Source organism: Crotalus tigris, unplaced genomic scaffold, assembly GCF_016545835.1.
Source record: "Crotalus tigris isolate CLP2741 ecotype Arizona unplaced genomic scaffold, ASM1654583v1 scf7180000017937.1871474, whole genome shotgun sequence".
Classification (NCBI taxonomy): Eukaryota; Metazoa; Chordata; class Lepidosauria; order Squamata; family Viperidae; genus Crotalus; species Crotalus tigris.
In genome coordinates, this window is record NW_024096729.1 from 1,333,327 (window position 1) to 1,352,400 (window position 19,074).

Consider the following 19,074-nt stretch of genomic DNA (forward strand, 5'->3'; position numbering starts at 1 on the left):
GCAACTCCAAAAACTATTGCTTGAAATGTTAAAAAGAAACTGTTACCATTACTGTCCTGTACTCCATCAGAAATAATACTGAGAGTTGGGAAGATGACTTTGAAGGAAATAGGCAAGAGCTGTTGTACAAGCAAAGAGGGCTGAACATTCCTTAAGTTCCAAGAAACAAGATAATTTGGAAGAGACTCTCCAGTTCCCTGGATTATAAGAATGTGGAGAGAACAATACAATCATTTTTATAAGTTTCTGTTACTAGAGCCTATATTCACCAAGTATAGCTCTAACCTTCTAGTGGAATCAGTTTTCTGATATGCTAATCAACTGAGTAACAGTTGATTAAATATTTTTTTAAAATGCTATAGTCCATAGTGATGAGCAATTGTAGTATGATAAGTAATGTTACTCTTCTCTGATCCAATGTGCTAAGATTTTAAAAAGAAATGGCAATGAGAACATACAGTAGAACATCAGTTGGAAGGGACCTTGGAGTTCAAGCACGAAATCCTACACCATTTCAGACAAATGACTGTCCAGTCTCTTCTTAAAAGCCTCCAGTGTTGAAACACCCACAACTGCTGAAGGCAAGCTGTTCCGCTGTTTGATTGTTCCCAGTGTCAGGAAATCTCTCCTTAGTTCTAGATTGCTTCTCTCCTTGGTTAGTTTCCATCCTTTGCTTCTTGTCTTACCTTCTGGTGCTTTGGAAAATAAAGCAGCCCCTCAAATATTGGAACGTTGCTATCATGTTATCCCTAGTTCTTGTTTTTACTAGATTTTACCCAATTCCTGCAACCATTCTTCATATCTTTTAACCTCTAGGACCCAGGTCATCAGGATATAGGTATATCGCTACACAGATGGAACCAGCTCAACCAATTTGGGGGATGGGGGGAATGTAGTAGTAACTGGGGTGGCTAGCCCACCTAAAATTGTCAGTCCCATGAACAGATCTATCAACTCTAGAAGGAATTCTATCAAGAATTCTCAACTCTTCCTTTGGGAAACAGTAATAGACAATTGAGAAAGTAAAGCGCTATAGAACTGAATACTTAGCTCTCTGTTCTATATTAATGGCATTTTCTAACACCTATTAGGTTCCCTGATCACCCTTCCTTCAATCAGAAAGGAGTTGTGTAAAGAAAGATGTCTGTACTTCAGTCTCTGGAGAACTCTAAAGGAAAAAAAAATCAACAAAATGCAGGCAGTCCTCGACTTACAACCAAAATTGAGCCCAAAATTTCTGTTGCTAAGTGAGACATTTATTAGTGCCTCATTTTACAACCTTTGTTTCCACAGTTGTTAAGTGAATCACTGTAGTTGTTCAGTTAGCAACACGGTTGTTAAATGAATCTTGTTTCCCTTTGAATTTGCTTGTCAGAACATTGCAAAGGGTGATCGCATGACCCCGGGGTACTGCAATCGACATAAGTGTGAGTCAATTGCCAAGCATCTGAATTTTCATCACAGGATCATAGGGATGCTGCAACAGTCGTAAGTGTGAAAAATGGCCATAAGTCACTTTTTTCAATGCCATTGTAATTTTGAACAGTCACTAAATGAACTATTGTAAGTCAATGACTACCTCAGTGGTTCTCAACCTGTGGGTCGGGACCCCATTTGAGGTCAAACGACCATTTCACGGGGGTCGCCAAACAAGGCTGTCTGCCATTTTTTCCCCTTTTCTTTGGCCACGCCCCTGGCACCCGGTGATGTATAAGTGGTTGGGGGTCACCACAACATGGGGAACTGTATTATGGGGTCGTGGCATTAGAAAGGTTGAGAACCACTGGACTACCTGTATATGAATCTGATTAGAGCTATTTTCTAAACTTAATCTCTTCTTTCTCTTGGAAAGGAAATACATTTTCTCTGTTTTCCACTAATTGCCCTTAGAGGCAAAGGAAGAAAAGTAGCAAGAAGGACCAAAGGGGAACTATTTTTTAAAAAAAAAAAAAAAATAAAAACATGAACAAAGATTAATGCACATTTAATGGTCTGGAGGTGAGAGACTAAAGCATGGTTTTATTCTTATTTTGTTGCTTCTTTGCTTTGCTCACCTTGATGTAATTCCCATTGCAGACTCAGATGCACCCAGCCAACCTGTTAATGAAAATGAGAGAGCTCAGACACCAGATAAGAATACGGTTGTGACCTCTGGGAAAACAGCTATCGAAAACAAACAACTCAGTCAGGTAACCCAGGCTATCGGGAGCGAATCAGGACACCTCTGTAGGTTCCTGGTAATAAGTACAAGGCTTCTTCCTGCTAAAATAGATAACTGCATCAAGGTTTTTCCCCACATCCTGACAGCTTTTTAAAAAAGGAGGGCAGGTTGTGAGGCCTAATGCACAGACGGTAAAGTTTAAAACACAGTATGAAGTAGAGTTTAATGAATAGAGAATGTAATTGGGTGAAGGTTCGTACTCATTGTGCCTCTTTCAGTGCTTTATAGGATTATTACTCTGAAATTGTAGCCAGAAAGCAATGCAGATTGTGATTGCTGTACTTCGAACCCAAGGTGTAAAAAGGTGAACCCCAAGGAAAAAGATGATTCCGAGTTAGCACAATTTTTAACAGTTGTGTATTCGTCTACAAATTACCAGTCATTTCTGTTCCTGTTTTCAAAAGATCCTTAATAGTATATTTCTCTTCAGCTGCTGACAGACTTCCCCTAAGCTTAATAGAATAAATTGTTCTCCAAATCAGTTTTTAAAAGCCACCTGCTTTCCATCAAAACCCATGTTTGCTTGCATATAAACCCCTCAGCCCAAAATAGAGACTATTCTGTCTGACATTAAATAGCCAGATTTCTACAGAATATGTGTATTCCATAAAAATAACTCTATAGCACTTTAGCACTTAAAAATAGACCAGATCAGGGAACAGATTCCATAGGAAGACAAGAATTAGAGTTCATTGAGAGAGGCTAAATAACAGAACCTTAATAGCCTGATTATGCTTTACCTCCCTCCCACTTATAGCGAAGTGAAACAAGGAGGAGCTTGGTGGCTCTTGTTTTCTGCAGACATTTCATTACCCAACTAGGTAATATCATCAGTGCTGGAAGGGAGTGTGATTTGATCTTTTTTTTTAAGCAGTTGGTGGAGTGTCTTGGAGGTTCCTTGGTCAGGCTGCTGTTTAATGATAGCTTGTTTGTCTGAATTGGAAGTTCCTTTGGCATACCAATAATGTGGTCATCCAGAGAGTAGAAAGCCATTGGGGAACATGAAACACTCAATAAGGAAAAAAAAAAAAAAAGAAAATACTGCTCTCTCTCTCTCTCGCTCTCTCTCTCTCTCTCTCTCTCTCTCTCTCTCTGTGTGTGTGTGTGTGTGTGTGTGTGTGTGTGTAATTAGAGAAAGTGAGAAATATAATAATTGTGACCCATTTCTTCAAAACATTTTCCAGAAAGAGGTCCTTTCCTTGTCATGATTTGTATGCATTAATATGGACAAAGTTAACAGGAGACAATGAAATACTGAATCAGCTTATTGGCTCAACTAACCATTGCTCCAATGCCCACAGCAACTTTCCAGAATTCAAGCAGCTATTTCTCCATCTCTTTATGGAGAGACAAGGAACTGAACTTGGGGTTTTTAATGTGCAAAATATTTACTCATTGAGCTATGGCTGTTTCGCTCATAAATGTGCTGTACAGATGATTTGAAAAATTACAGCTTTATTACAGGATAAGCAAATAACAATAACAATAATAATAACAATAATAATAATAATCTGCATTATTTGTGTCTAGTTTCTTTTTCAGTTTTGCCCTTTCCAAGCAAAGATACCCTTGCAAAAATAAGAAAATATGTTCCTTTACTGATAAGAACTATAGGAATTATTTTTAATAGGTCCTACCTAATTTCATTAATGTACACTCAGTAATACCTAAAGTTCTCCTGACATCCTTATCTCTCATCAGCTCTGCTTCTATACTGAAAAAGACTTACAGGAAAGCCCAAAGCTTCCCAAGTATTTTAGGAGAAAATTGGAAACATCATGATTTTTTTCAAAAGCTGAGAGATTGGAAAAGATAATATTGATTATGAACTGAGCAGATGGGATACTTACTCATTCTACCGTCACGTTTCTGGAGAGAAAGGATTTGTCTTTCATATTTCAAAATACGCCATCCTTCCCCAACAAAGGAAAGGTGGCATCAGAAGAACAATTTTCAACAATGGAACATCACTGTCTTAGGAGATGTTCTCTGAAGGTGCTTAAGGGAAATTGGGTGACCATCTGTTGGGAATGTGTAGAAATAGATACCTGCACTAGACACGGAGAAAGTTGATGAGAATAATTTAACTCTTACATTCTATGGCTCTAAGTTACAGAATAGGTATTATGATGCTGGTTTCAATGAAAAAGGGAGAAGTGCATTTTGATCCCCAAGTTCTTAGGACACTCTAGGGAGTTTATAATTCAGAAAATTTAGAAAATAATTTATCTAATGTTAACCTACATTTTTCCTCCCCCCCCCCCCAAGAATGTGATCAGTGCCATTGTAGTATTAATGGCCATAGAATTAAATCCCTAAATTTTAATATATTGTACACTGATGGATCTCAAGTACTCTTTCAGCATAGAACAGCATCTGTCTCATGATTATAAAGGAAACACACATCAGAATTTCACTTCAAAGAAGTTTCATGGGCTTGGACTCATCCATATATCCAGTATCTACAACTGGATTCCAGCATGAATATAGTATTTACAGGCAGGCATGTTGCTTGTGTGCACATAAGCAACATCCTTCTTTAAAAGAATTACTTGCTGGTTCCACTGACATTGCATTTATAGTAGTTACAAACCTAGCAGCTGCCTTTATATCACATGCTGAGTTTGGTCCTAAACTGGATTAATTTTATGTCTATAGATTAAATACTGTAGATTGTGCAGATCCAGAAAATGGCTTAATTCATGTGTAATGAAGGAATTCTCAAATTGGATCAAGACCAACCAGAATGTTATAATGTTTGGGAGGAGGGCACAGTTTTTTCAAAAAACTGTTCATGACTTTCTCTTTGCTTTACCTGCATCAGTTGGTGTCACAATTTTGGAGTCTCTCTGCAATAATATAGATTGAAATTTACTCATTCAAAGGGATACATTAATTTCTTATCCAGCCCTAATCCCAATGAAATAATTAGCCTATTTGGGAGAAGGGTCCATAAATTCATTCATCATTTTAAGGAGTCATAGTACTACAAAATTTGGCAACTGTTGAAGTAAATACCAAGGCAGAACAAATAAAGCTGCAAAAAAAAAAAAACCCATTCAGGACATGTACATATTTATTTATTTTGCAAAAGTACCCTTGCAGATTAAAAATGTTGACTGCAACAAGTAGCTAGGGCAGTTAAAATGTCTGGCAGCACCAGATAGAAACAAACATCACAACAGAGGACAGTGATTACATGGTGTATATGAGCAGCATACACAGTTCCAGTGAATTTTCATTCATTTGTCCTGACAAAGAATAGTTCAAAGCCGCTATAGCAGATGCCACAACTACAGCTGTGATTTTCTCAGTTTCTAGCACAATTACAAACAGCAACTACATGTAGCCAATCTCCAGACACAATCCAGAATGGACACAAGTGAATCTACCATACAGTGGCTTATATGTTTTTTTCTGAAATTTTCAGGAAACTTTAATAACCTCATTTTCCACTTATCTGAATATAGTGATATTTTAGCAATTGCATAGTCATTTTGTAACACATACACATTTGCCCCTTAGGTTAAATGTGTACAGCAGGGCAAAGTTTGAGGAATGAATATGTTTAAAAGGATGCCATTTTCTGTGCATTTCTAACATTAGTTGGATGCAGTAATGGAAATCTTTATTGTTAGCTGTGGCACTGACATTGGCATTTTTTCACACTCTGGTTCGGATTAGGGATTCACAGATCAGTAAAAATTTCCATTTTATTGTAATCATTTGCAAGACAGTTAATCACTTCTTTAAAAATATGTTTTAAAATATTTATGTCTATTTTCTTTGCAATTTCCCATTAATACATGGGGGAAGAACCTAGAGAAATTGACCATGTATTGCAAAGTGGGAGGAAGACAGAACACACATAGTGTCATACAGAATTTTCTCAACATAAGCTTTCTTTCTTTCTTTCTTTTTCCCAGACATAACCACCCTTCCTTCCCATCCCTTTTCAAATGGATCTGAGTGAATAAATGGGATTTTGTGCACTACTTTGGCAAAAAGAATGTTTGCAGTCTATTCAGTGCCAGGAAGGGCCCCTTTTTAATAAAATCTGTAAATCTACTTCATAGAAACCCATAGTAAATTTCTTCTCCATCCATAATTCAGGCAAATATTAAAGGTTATAACTGCTTTTCCTTGTTTAGAATGCAAAGTGAAAGTTTTAAAATCGAAGTCATGCTTAGAGCTGTCGCATCTACAAAACTAAAGGATACCACCCTCACTCACCCCTCTCAAATGGTGCTCCAATAAAACCAGTTTAAAAGTAGCTTCTAATTCCTCAGATCCTAAGGTTTTATCAGTGAGAAGTAAGCATTATTGAGTGGAAAGGATTTCCCCCACCTACCCACCCGCTGGGTACTTGGTGATTTTGTGCCAATTCAAAAGTGGTTATGGATCTATATTGGTGAGAGCAGCCAGTGAGCTGATTCAGTTCTGTCTCAACTGCAGAACACCTGCACTGCACCAGTGAAGCTCTGCAGCCAGTGTGCTCAATCTATATCCCCATTGGTTGGAGCGTTCCAATTCCTGGAGAACTGAAGAAGCTTCTTGGGTGAGAAGCGAAACGTTTTCAAAGAAAAAAACAAAGAAAGCTCAGTTGCCTTTTGAAAAGCACCTTTGGGACTTTACCAGGTCCTTTAAGGGGAAAGCTGAATTGTGGGGGTGAAAGTGACCAGAATTCTGTCCATTTCTCCTTCTCTTGGCCAGGGGAGAAAGAGGTATGCAAAATGCCAGACTATTTGTACGGTTCTGGTTTTTTCTTTCTTTTCCTCATTTGTGCAAGGTCCAGTAATGATATTTTAGTTATTTCAGTAGTGGCTCAGTGTGGAACAGCTGCTACAGTGAGTTGTAGTTTCTGCAACCTAAAACCTATTTTTATTTAGTGATTGGGAACTGCATATTGATTAAAACATTGGGCAAGCAGCTGGTTGCAAATGGATGACATGATATCATTCTACATGTGGAACTCCCAATGAGATTCTTAATACAGAATGAATGAGGGCTTGATAGGAAAGCAGCTTCAACCCATTACCAATACCCAGATTTTCCTTTTTCCTTTTCTTTTTTCACAACCAACTACATGTGCCGAAAATACGAAGAAAAGGGATGGCAGGATTTATAAGTAGTCCTCATTTAGTGACTATTTGCAGTTACAACAATGATGAAAAAGTAACTTTGTGACCACTCCTTGCATTGATGACCTTTGCAGATCAGTAAAGCAAAGGAAAACTAAAGTAAGATCATCAGTACCATTGTGATCTCATTTAGCAACCACTTTACTTAGCAATCAAGTTGTGGCTGCTAAATGAGAAGTTACCTGTATTGCGTTTTATTTGTAATGAAAGTGAAGGATATATTTGTGGGGTCAGTCATAGCAGATTGAATGTCATATTTTTCAGGCATTCATTGGTCACTTGAGAAAGCAGCAATTAGCTTACTAGGTTTTCCACATGTTTTCAGCATTCTAAGATCAACAGGGGGGAAGTTATCAGCCTCAGACTAGAATGAGGCAGGGGAACTAGCAATCGCAATAGTTCTTAAACCTATATACCTCTTCATACTACTTTACAGCCCCCTCTAAGTGGTTTACAGAGTCAACCTATTGCCCCCAACAATCTGGGTCCTCATTTGGCTGACCTCAGAAGGATGGAAGGCTGAGTCAACTTTGAGCTGGTTAGGATCGAACTGCTGGCAGTTGAACAGTTGGCAGAGTTAGCCTACAATATTGCATTCTAATCACTATGCCACCACGGCTCTGGTGATGCCATGTCAGAAGGCTCTTAGTCTTATTTCAGATATAATTACCTAGAATTAGATTCAATCCCTACTGAGGAGAAAGGAACCCTCACTGAACTCAAAGCACTTTCTCCCTCAACAGACACATAGTAGGAATGTGTAGCAGGCTATATTCTAAACCAAAATGGTACCAAATAGCCATGGGGGTATTCCTGCTGACAACACCTGTTTGCAACAGAGAACAGCCATGAGATCCCAGTTCCATAACCGTGGCCTTTGAATGTAAAGCATTAACCATAATATAGTAGTCCTCAACTTATGGCCATCATTAACCCAGGAATTACGGTTATATGCCATGGTGGTTGTTATGCAGATCACCACATGACTGCACCCAACTTTATGACCTCTTTTGTGACAATCATTAAGCTAACACTGTGATTGTTAAACAAACCTGTTTTCTCCAAGAGGTGTTTTTTGCCAGAAATTGGAAATAAATACAGGCAAATAGCAAAAAAATACATATGCTGAAAATCATAGGCACATGACTGTGGGAGGCTGCAAATGGCTATATATAGGAGCTGGTTGACAAGTGCCCATAATCGATCCTGTGACCACAGGACGAGTGCAACTGTTGGAATTTTAGAAATGAATAGTAAATAATTTTGGGGAGATCCATCAACCCCAGTGGTGGGATTCAAATATGTGAACAACCAGTTCTCTGTATGGATGCTGCTTCCGGAAGTTCATTCTGGGCCCGGGCAACAAAAAATTAGCTACCAGAGCTGCTGAAGTGGTGCAAACCACTGATCAACCCTCAGTAACTTTAAGATGTGTGGACTCCAACTCCTAGAATTACCCATCCATCCATCTGGGAGTTGGAGTCCACGCATCTAAAATTTGCTGAAGTTAAGAAACACTGCCACAGAAGCTTTGATGACTACCTGTATATCATACAAGGACAATCAAGGATCATTTACTCTCAAAGTAGTTGTTTTAATACCGCTCTTCAACTGCTTTTACATTTTATTTTAAGCTGTTATCCATTTATCTCATGCCCTTTTAATTCAATTAATTTAACTGGGTCCTTTTTCTGTGTACTGAACCGAAGAGTCCTGAAAATGGTAATGACAAGGGAGTGTGTGAAAGTATTGAATACATACGTGGCCTACTAATGACCCTCCAGATGCAAAATGAACAGTCTATAAAATATTTTAAAAACACAGTGAACATTCACCTACAAAAAAGGAAGTTCAGGGGATAAAATACTGAAAATATGCCACGCATAAATAGGAGGGTGACTAGGAGACAGCCAGAAAGGTGAATGACTGAGAGGATGCTTTTAAATCCTCTGTTCCCTGTGAGCAAGGAGGATAAGATCAAAGGCAATTACACAAAAGATCTGGGTCAAGCAAAGCAAGACTGGGAAGTCCCATGAGAAAGTATGTGACCTGGTTTCATATTCAACTACACACTGACTGCTGTGTACTTTCCTTGAAAGGTAAGAAAGAGGCTTAAAGTGAATCTCATCCAAGAAACTTATTTTGACAGCTGAATATACATTTCCTAGAATACATTTTTCTGGGAAAACATTTTTTTTCCACTGCTCTCTAGAAAAAAGCCACTTTGTAGAATTTTTCTTACTGTATTATTTAACATTTCTATGTAGGACCTATCCCCCACCCCTCTCTCTCCCTCTCTCTCTCAACACATTGACATACACAAAGACTTCAGAATGGGCTGATTTCCAGACATTATGAAGAATACATAACGGCTGGGATGCCAAGCAGTTCTTGCCACTGCCCCTTGCAATGAAACAGCATCTATGCTAGGCTGAATACTATAGCAATTATACAAGAAATCAGAGAACTTATTTTCTTCTCTCTTTGGAGGAGAAATTTGGTGATATTATTTCTGCAATTTCACTGTGTGATTTTGCAGAGGACAATTGTATAAGGCCTTTTGTAACATTAACTAATGATACACAGTACTCACAAGTTACATTAGATTCCGCCCTGGATAATCACCTGTCTATAAATTAAAAAAAAACCCAGCAACTAGACAACTTTGGCTGATCCATCGCTAATCTCAAAAGAAGCTAAGACGAGTCAGAGGGAGTTAAGACTTGTATGAGATAACACTCAAGGAAAGGATAACATTTGAGAGTCACCTTATTGGGGAGATGGGCGGCATATAAGTTTAATAAATAAAATGAATGGATAAATGAATGAACGAACGGATGGATGGATGGATGGATGGATGGATGGATGGATGGATGGATAGATGGATGGATGGATGGACTATAAGCTAGACTGGGAAATCAAAACAATATTCCAAGATAAACAGTAAACGGCTTCATAGGTTGCCAAGAAAAATGATATTGTTGTCTCTGTGAAAACACCAGTTGCTGAGCTCATTTCAACCTTATAGATAACATGAGCAGAAATGTGACATTACTAGAAAGAATTTTTTTTTTCTTACAATGTATTTAAACTCTAGATCAGTGGTTCTCAACCTTTTTAATGCTGCGACCTCCAACTGGTTGTAAGTCGAGGTCTACTCAACTGGTCGTAAGTCGAGGACTACTCAATTGGTGCAGCACCATTTGCAGAATGGGACTTTTGGTGGGCTCAGCAGGGCAGAGACAGCCTGGACAATTCCTATTGGCTTTTGAAAGCCAATACAATTAGACTCTATTCAAGAGAGTCTATTCTATTGGCTTTCAAAAGCCAATAGAATAAAAGGGAGTAGCACAGCTAAGGAAAAGGGGAAAAAATGGCGGACTGCGTTGTTTGGCGACCCCCATGAAATGGTCGTTCGACCCCAAATGGGGTCCCGACCCACAGGTTGAGAACCACTGCTCTAGATTAAAATAATTAAAATGCAAATCAGTAGAACAGCAGAATAAGAATACATATAAAATTATTAAGAATGATGGTAACAATGATTGTGACAAATAATATAGCCTCTTATGTATCAAATCACTTAAAATAGAAAAGAGATCTCAGCTGTCTCTTTAACAATGGGTACTTGCCATTGCCCTTGGTGAAAAGATTTGATGTTGTGGAGCATTCACTCATGTGATAGCTTTTTATATTCTGAAACTGTGCATTTGTGGGCTATCAGTGCAAATTCTGCCCTCCCCCACAGCACTCCATGTAAACAGATCAAATATTTGTGAACCGCTATGAGATTTGCAATGATGATTTCAATCCAATCCAAACGGATTACAGTTTCATTAGTCAAACACATTTTTCATAACTCAAATAAGTTCATGAAATCAAAGTACTTTGAGAGACCATCTTCCTTAAGCTTCAAGCAGAACTTGTATGTCTAGTATTCCTCATTTTTACATTTGTTCACTCAACACAAAGATAAATTTTGATATGTTTCCGAGCCGAGATTCAGAAAACACTACATAGAAAGTGTAAAATACTGTGGATAACACAGAATAAATCTGTGGTTAGATTCATAAGGAATTCAGCACCTTCAATCCTAATTCTGCATCTTTTAGCACTGTTGGCAAAGATGATGGTTGTTAATACATGGAAAAGTTATTCAATTCATACACTCAACATTAATAACTCATGGATGATTTGCTAAGAAATCAGATCAGAAATAATATTTGTAGAGGAATATGTGGTTCAGAAAACATAGGGTATTTCCTATGAATATATCAAAAATACACTACTTATTTATGGTATTCTTACCCCTTTACATAAAAATGTAATTTTATTTTTTAAAAAAAAAATGCTATGAAGCAAATGATTTATAAACAATTACTTAACTACGTAATAACTGAGTTTATAGGAGGGAAAAAAGAATTCTACTTGGCTCAAGCAACCGATATTTCAAGGTTAGCATTCTTAGCAGATGGCAGATTTTGATCCTAATCACTTGTCCTGATGACTGGGGTATTTCTTAACTCTGCCATTATTTCTGGACTCTGCCTTTGAAATGCAAGTGATTGTTCTTCTTTTGTCCTTGCTTCTCTTCTCTGTCCACATAATGATCCAGGCAGAAGCTCAGTACTTCCTCTCCATTTCACCCAACTCCCTTAAACTTTTGTAATATTTATCCATATTGATTTGTCAATGCTATTACCCAATAACTAAATGGAGCACTCTGCTGTTTCATCAAATCCACACTTAGCTGAGATCATGGAAGCTGATCCATTATCCTATTAGCCCTCAGAAGTAATCTCCTGGGTGAGATTCCCTGACTCCTTTTCACTCTTTCTATGTCTGGCAAAGGAAAGAAAACTGTGTAGACCCAGTTATAAATGAAAGCAGAACAAAAGGCATTTTCTCACAGACATTTGAACTATACAAATATACACTACATACCTATGTCTGGGAGGGAAAGGCACAATATGTGCATATTTGTGAGAATACAGATGTTATTTTTCTTTTATAAAATATATGTGTGAGTCTAGGTAGAGAGATTTTTATTGAATAACAGAATAGGAGAGTTGGAAGGAGCTTGGAGGTCTTTTATTCCAACCCCCTGCTCAATTTCAAACAATTGGTTGTCCAATTTTTTCTTTAAAAAAACCTCTAGTGATGGAGCATTCACAACTTCTGGAGGCAAGTCGTTCCACTGATTAATTGTTCTAAATGTCAGGAAATGTCTCCTTAGTTTTAAATTGCTTCTTCTTGTTCACTTTGAAGGGAAGAATTCTACTCTAGCAGATGGATGTCCACCTTTTAAATAATGTGTGTGTGTGTGTGTGTGTGTGTGTGTGTGTGTTGAACATTTGTGGAATTTTAGTGTGAGGATGCACGATCTCAAGGTCATTCCAGGAAATGCTGCAAAGTAAGAACAACCTATACAAAGGTATCCCCCACTGCCCAATTATCTGTCTGATGTGTACCGTGTTTTAGATAGAAAATTCTGATTTGACAATAGAGGAAGTGTTTATGAAAAAGAAATAAAAAACTCCCAAATGTTCCAACCATTTCATTCATTTTCAAAAGTACAGGTAGATCTTGACTTACAACCCCAATTGGGGCCACAATTTTGCTTTTAAGTCAGCATAATCGTAAATGGAGTCATCACATGATGGACCCAATTTTATTACCATTTTTCCAGTCATTGTGAAGTGAATCAATGTGGTTCAGTGAATTGTGTGGTTTTTAAGTGAATCACGTGGTCATTAAGCAAATCCAGCTTCCTCGTTGAATGTTTTTTGTCGTTTTTTTGCCAGAAACTAGCAAAAAAAAGCTGCAAATCACAATCACATGACCATAGGTTGTTGCAGCCAGTGGTAAATTTGAGACAATTGCCAAGTACCCAAATTGTGATCACATAATAGAGGTCATAAGAATGCAATGGTCATAAGTGTGGGTACAGGTCATATAAAGCTCTTTTTCTGAAGCCATCGTTGAACCATAGTTAAACAAATGGTCATATGTTGAGGACTATCTATAAGTTAAATATGTCTTGAGTAAATGGTAAATGCTAGTTAGAGTTTGATCTTCCCACATTATGGATTTGATGGGAATGAGAAAAAAAAAATCTTGGAAACATTTCCATTGTGATGTCTTGATTTTTTTTAATATTCCACCCCCAAAACTACTTATTAATCCATAGATATTGTCCTAATCTTTTATCTGATATTCTCAATTGAAACAAAGCCTCAGGCCTTCAGACGTTATCCCCATTACTATGGTCTTCCTAGCTTACATGTGCTAATACATATTTTTTATTTATTTGTCAAATTTAGAGACTGCCCATCTCAGTCTCAAAATGGCTATGTTCAGTGTACAGTTTAAAACATCAAAACATAAAAACAATATTAAAATACTATGTCTCAGCAAAAGGAGGCAGATAAAACAGGGATGGAATAAGTTAAAAGATAAAAGTAGGGAAAGGGTCTTCAAGGTTAGCAGCCCCAAGGTTGCATGTTCCTCTGGGAGCCCCAGACAAGTCAGTAGAGCCAAGTCTTCAAATTCTTCTGAAAGACCGGGAGAGTGAGGACCCACCTCACCTTTGGAGGAAGGATTTTCCAAACAGCAGGGGCAATGGCAGAGTATGCTCTCTTCCTGGATCCCACCAGTTGAAATTATTTAACTGACAGGGTCCACAATATGCCCTTTCTGCCTGGTTGGGTGGGATGTGCCATGTAATGGGGAGAAGACAATTCCACAGCTAACCTGGTCCCATGCTGTATAAGGCTTTAAAGGTAATAATTAACATCTTGAATTGGCCCAATTGGCCCAAACAGACCTGCACCCAATGCACCTTGCACAATCTTTGAGGTGCCCAAAATTGCTCACACGGCCACCTTCTGTACCAGCTGAAACTTCCAGATTTTAGAGACTGCCCATCTCAGTCCCAGAACAGCTATGGGTACATTTGGCTAGCCCCCTGTAAAATGTTGCAACAGTTCAAGCAGTAGATGAACAGCATGTAAGTGACTAGGAGCCTCCCAATCAGGAAGGGGTGTACTGACGCACAACACAGTTGACCAAAGACCCTCCTAGGCATGACTGCCACCTGCTCTCCAGGCAGGAGTTGTGAGTCCAGAAGGACCCCCAGATTACTTGTCAGTTCTGTCTGGGACTGTACGACTCCATCTACTTGGATAAAAATCCAAGTAGAAATGAGCCCCCACTACCACCTCACAGCCATTCTGTCTTACCAGAGAACACCTGAAGCCTGCTGTTCTTCATCCAAACTCCCCAAAGCCTCCTGACACCATGAAAGAACATGTATATGTAAAGTATCACTTAGTTCACCCAGGAATTAGTGTATAACTGTATCATCAACATACTGATGACATCTCAATCCATGGTGATGAATGATCTCACTCAGTGGTTTCAGGTAGATATTAAAAAAAGAACAGAGTAATCATTGAGTTTTGTGGGACCCTACAACATTGTGGGATGGACTTCTTGCTCCTATCAACACTGATTGGAATCAGAGGAAGGAGATGAACCAGCATAAAACTGTGTCTCCCCTCACCTCCCCCCCAACCTCAGCTAAGTCAGCCCAAAAGGATTTCATGGTAAAGGGTATCAAAAGCTGCTGAGAGGTCAACAAAAGCAAGGATGGATCACCTCACTCCTACCCGAGATCATCTAAAAATGTGACCAATGTTATTTCTGTTCCATATCCAGGCCTGAAGTCTGACTGAATTCTCCCTGAATCTAAATAAAAAAGATGAACTTTTGCTCCATAAACTTTTAAAAACTTTCAATGCATTGTAATACACCATGCCAAATGATGGTTCTGTTATTATTATTAAACATATTTCACTTTGTAATGAAAGGGGAGAAAAGCAAATGTCTGTTTGAGGCTATCCTTGCACAGGAGAAAGGAGGGTTTTCTCTCCAAATGAAACAGTGATTTACATCTTTTTTTAACTATAAACTTTAAATCTCTGGCATGAGATTTAAACTATAAACATGACAAATCATGTTTATTCCCTAGATTTTTGATTAAAATTTAATTAAAAGCAAAGAGATGAAATCTCCAGATTTTAGTACTACAGTATATCTCATGAGACTCACAGAAGCATGCAAATGAGAAGGTACAATGTTTGTCACATGTTATTTTATTGTTTATCAACTGAGCTCAAAAAGGCAGGATAAGATGAAGCATGGAAGAGAAAGTAAGGACATGCCCCTGGCCCTGTCCACAATGTTTTACCAGCCTTGCAGCGATGAGCCTTCAGCCATACTTCGGGGGGGGGGGGGGGCATATCTTGTAAAAGGATATCAAATGCAGATACATGCAGGTGCATCTTTAGGTAAAATAATGAAGACATACCAATGCCATACATTTATAACATAGGTAAACTCTAATTTTGATTGAAAATCAGATCAGATTTTTAATTTATATCTTGTTCATGTATTTGCTGTTCACTGAATATAGCAAGGAAGGAAGGAGGGAGGGAGGGAGGGAGGGAGGGAGGGAGGGAGGGAGGGAGGGAAAGAGGGAGAAAGGGAGAAAGGGAGGGGAGGGATCTAGCTGTATAAATTCTAAAAATGTTGCAGGCCAGGAATGAAGAATGGTAAACAAATGGTCCCACAAATACAATTTTAAATGGATTCCAAACTGATCTGAAGTTTGGTGTAGACCATTTGCAACTAAGACGCCTGGATCTCCAGCCAGGATGTTGAATCCATATATGTTGTTCAAGCCACAGGTATCTGATCATTGTGAGCAATAATTCATTTTAGCTATCGTTAATTCCATGGAATTAATTTTTACATTTAAAAATTAACACACGTTTTACATTTAAGCATTCAACTCATTGTCCAGCCTTCATTAGTCATCATTTCTTACATCAGCTTTCTTGACAAACATGGAATAGTTACATCACATAAACTGGAACTGACAAATTGGAATTCACGGAACTCAACTTTGCCTTTGATGCAAGCAATGGAGGCCGAGAGGTTGTGTTCTACTCCTGTTCCCTGGTCTCTCTTTTCATCCTATTCTGTACTGAAATTATGGAACCAAATCAAAAGTTCCATTTCCTAAAACAGGAAAAGGAAAAGGATGGCCAGAGATATAGTGAGATTATAGTTTCCTACTCCCTTGTTAAAATTAAAGGTGGAACTTTAAAGACTTTTCCATATCACAAAATCCCAGGATATTGTCTGAAGACACATGATGCAGCAACCATATTGAAACTCCGTACAGTCTGCCATTATTCCTCTATACCATTTGCAGTTCCATAGCAAATGACAAACATATATAAACATATATTATTTAACAAATTTATATGGTCGCCCACCTCACTGAACGTGACTATGGCAGCATACAATTAACAATGTCACAGCTGTTAAAAAGTTTAAAAAAATAAACCCAAGGTTGTGGGATGAGGAACATCCATCTAAACACAATATAAGCATCATGCAGGCTACTTTAAGTCCTTTCAAGAAAGCTTGGCACCTTTCATTTAAAAAAAATGTTTAGAAAGCACTATTTTCTGTTAGAGTAAATTGTTGGAAACTATCACATAAGTAAAAGGATGACACCAAATAAACCTTGTAAAAAAATTAATCTAGATTTAATTAAATTCACAAATGTAGAGTCAAAGAAGCAGAACAATGTGCATTTGCAGACTTTTCACGCTAGAAAAACTCATTTTGGCCCTAGTAATCTGCAGTCTTGTCCCTGTCATAAATGTGAGCATATTCAATGAAGCAGAAGCAAAGGTGATTAACACTAGCTGGTACTTGGGGAAAAGTATGCAATGCTCTGCTCTCTGTTTAGTGCTGACACAAGGACAATCACTCTTCAAAGAAGAAATGGTAACAATCAGGGTCTTCCACATCATCACCAACTCTCCTTTCCCTTCCCAGAGGGGCTCGAGAGGCAATCCTGAGGGGATTTGGGTCCTCTTTTCTACTTTTAAATTGACTCTTGAATCCTTTAAGAAGGAGATACAACTCCATATATTTTACTCCTTATGATTCCCTCAGTAAGGACAACAGGAAAAAGGGTCACCAGAAAGACCCTTCCTGAGTTGATGAATGCTGCTCATATTACTTGAAATAAAATGCTCAGCACTATGTAATTATAAAGGGGATAGTGTACCCATCCTCACAAAAATAAGAAATGTCATCCTTGCTCCCCCCCACAAAAACAGATATTCTGAAGTCTCTCGGGTCTTACCTGCTTCATCAACTTTCTTCAGCCATGGAAACAGATGAACAGAGATACTACCTTAGGAGTACTTAGCTTCTTTTGATTCATTGCCTTTCTCCAAGTAGCAATTTTATGTGAAATTATGTGTGGGTGGGTGGCTTACCATATTACAGTCAGAAACAAGTTAAGTCAGAAAAACTTACTTTGAGTTGCAAAATCTCCTGTCTCTGTTAAACGGTCTTCAGATTCAGTGATGAGTTGTCAGAGCTGGCTTCACCTTTGCTCAGGAAAAAGCAAGGGGTCTTCTGATTTTCCTTCCCCCTCTCTAGAAACTATAGTCTCCTCTGCACTCCCTGTGTTTCCAACCGTTCCCCTGCCCCACTTCCTCGCAGTTCACTTTCTTCTCTTTGAATGTTCTCACCACGTCTGTGCTACTCAAGGCAGAGAAGCTGATCTTTCCTTTGACTATGGATAAAGCAGGCTGTGAATGAGCAAGTGTAGTGTGTGTGAGAGGGAGGGAGAGAGAGAGGAAGGGAGGGAAGGAGGAAAGAAAGGGAGGGGAAAGCACAATTCACTCACGGGTACTGATTGAGAAGTTCATTAAAAGCAGGTCACTCAAGGGTTAGACTCTCCCATCACAATCTGACAAAAACCAGGAACAGAGAAATGGCAAAAACTTTCCTGGTCAGGAATATCACCCGTTTTTTGGGCAGGTTGGGTTGATTTTCCTAGAGTTTAAGGCAGGGAAATGTAAGAGTTAACACCTCAGGGTTTAAAAACTTCAGAGGCTGTAAGCAGCATCCAATCAATTTCTAAGCTTTTCTTCACCAGGGAATCTCAGCCCAAGCTCAGGAGATGAAGGGGGGGGGGAGCTTACTCCATCTTCTTTAAACAGCTCGTTAAGATATTTTTGTCCTATTGTGCCTAAGCAAATGGTCAACTCATGTGGTCATTGTAACAGCGATGGGAGGAGTCCATTCACAAAAATACTACAGTAGTGGACTCTATAATTGGACAGTTGATTTTCAAAAGAGGCTGGTTATATAGTATTAACAAACTAAGGAAGGGGTGAGCTCCCTCAAAGTCAGCTGAAAACTCAAATTGTTAACAAAAAAGATCTGTTTAATCTATTGTTCAGAAAAAAATTATTTTTGGTGAAATAGCATTTCAAAGACAAGAGAGTTTTGGAAATATTGTCTTTGTGATTTGTTGCATTCTTGCTCGTCTTTAATTCCAAGGGACAGAAAGGACATTTTTTCTACAATCATCTCTCCGGCAGCTCCCTATAATTCCCAAAGGGAGACATCAGTAGGAAACTGTTCCCATGGAACTCTCCACCCATCCCAGATGGGGAAGTGTAGGAAATCGGACGATTTCAGAGTGATGGGAATATGTACATGTAATCAAAACTAATGCCACTTCTGGCAAGTCCAAAAATGGAAGAAAACAGAAGATAGAAGATAGAAATGATTGGATACTTTGAGAAAAATAGAATAGAAGACCAAAAAGGC

At 38.5% G+C, this 19,074-nt stretch overlaps 1 protein-coding gene across 1 annotated transcript in view; it reads right to left on the bottom strand.

Moving 5' to 3' along the window:
- LOC120308556 (pleiotrophin-like) overlaps positions 1 to 18,293 on the bottom strand; it is a 78,645-nt gene extending 60,352 nt beyond the window's left edge. Inside the window, exons 1-2 of the mRNA XM_039344768.1 lie at positions 17,767 to 18,293; positions 2,055 to 2,097 (exon numbers count right to left, since the gene is read on the bottom strand). Coding sequence (XP_039200702.1) covers positions 2,055 to 2,071 — 17 coding nt within the window. The 5' untranslated portion in view covers positions 2,072 to 2,097; positions 17,767 to 18,293. The remainder of the gene's footprint in view (positions 1 to 2,054; positions 2,098 to 17,766) is intronic.
- Positions 18,294 to 19,074: the final 781 nt, after the last annotated feature.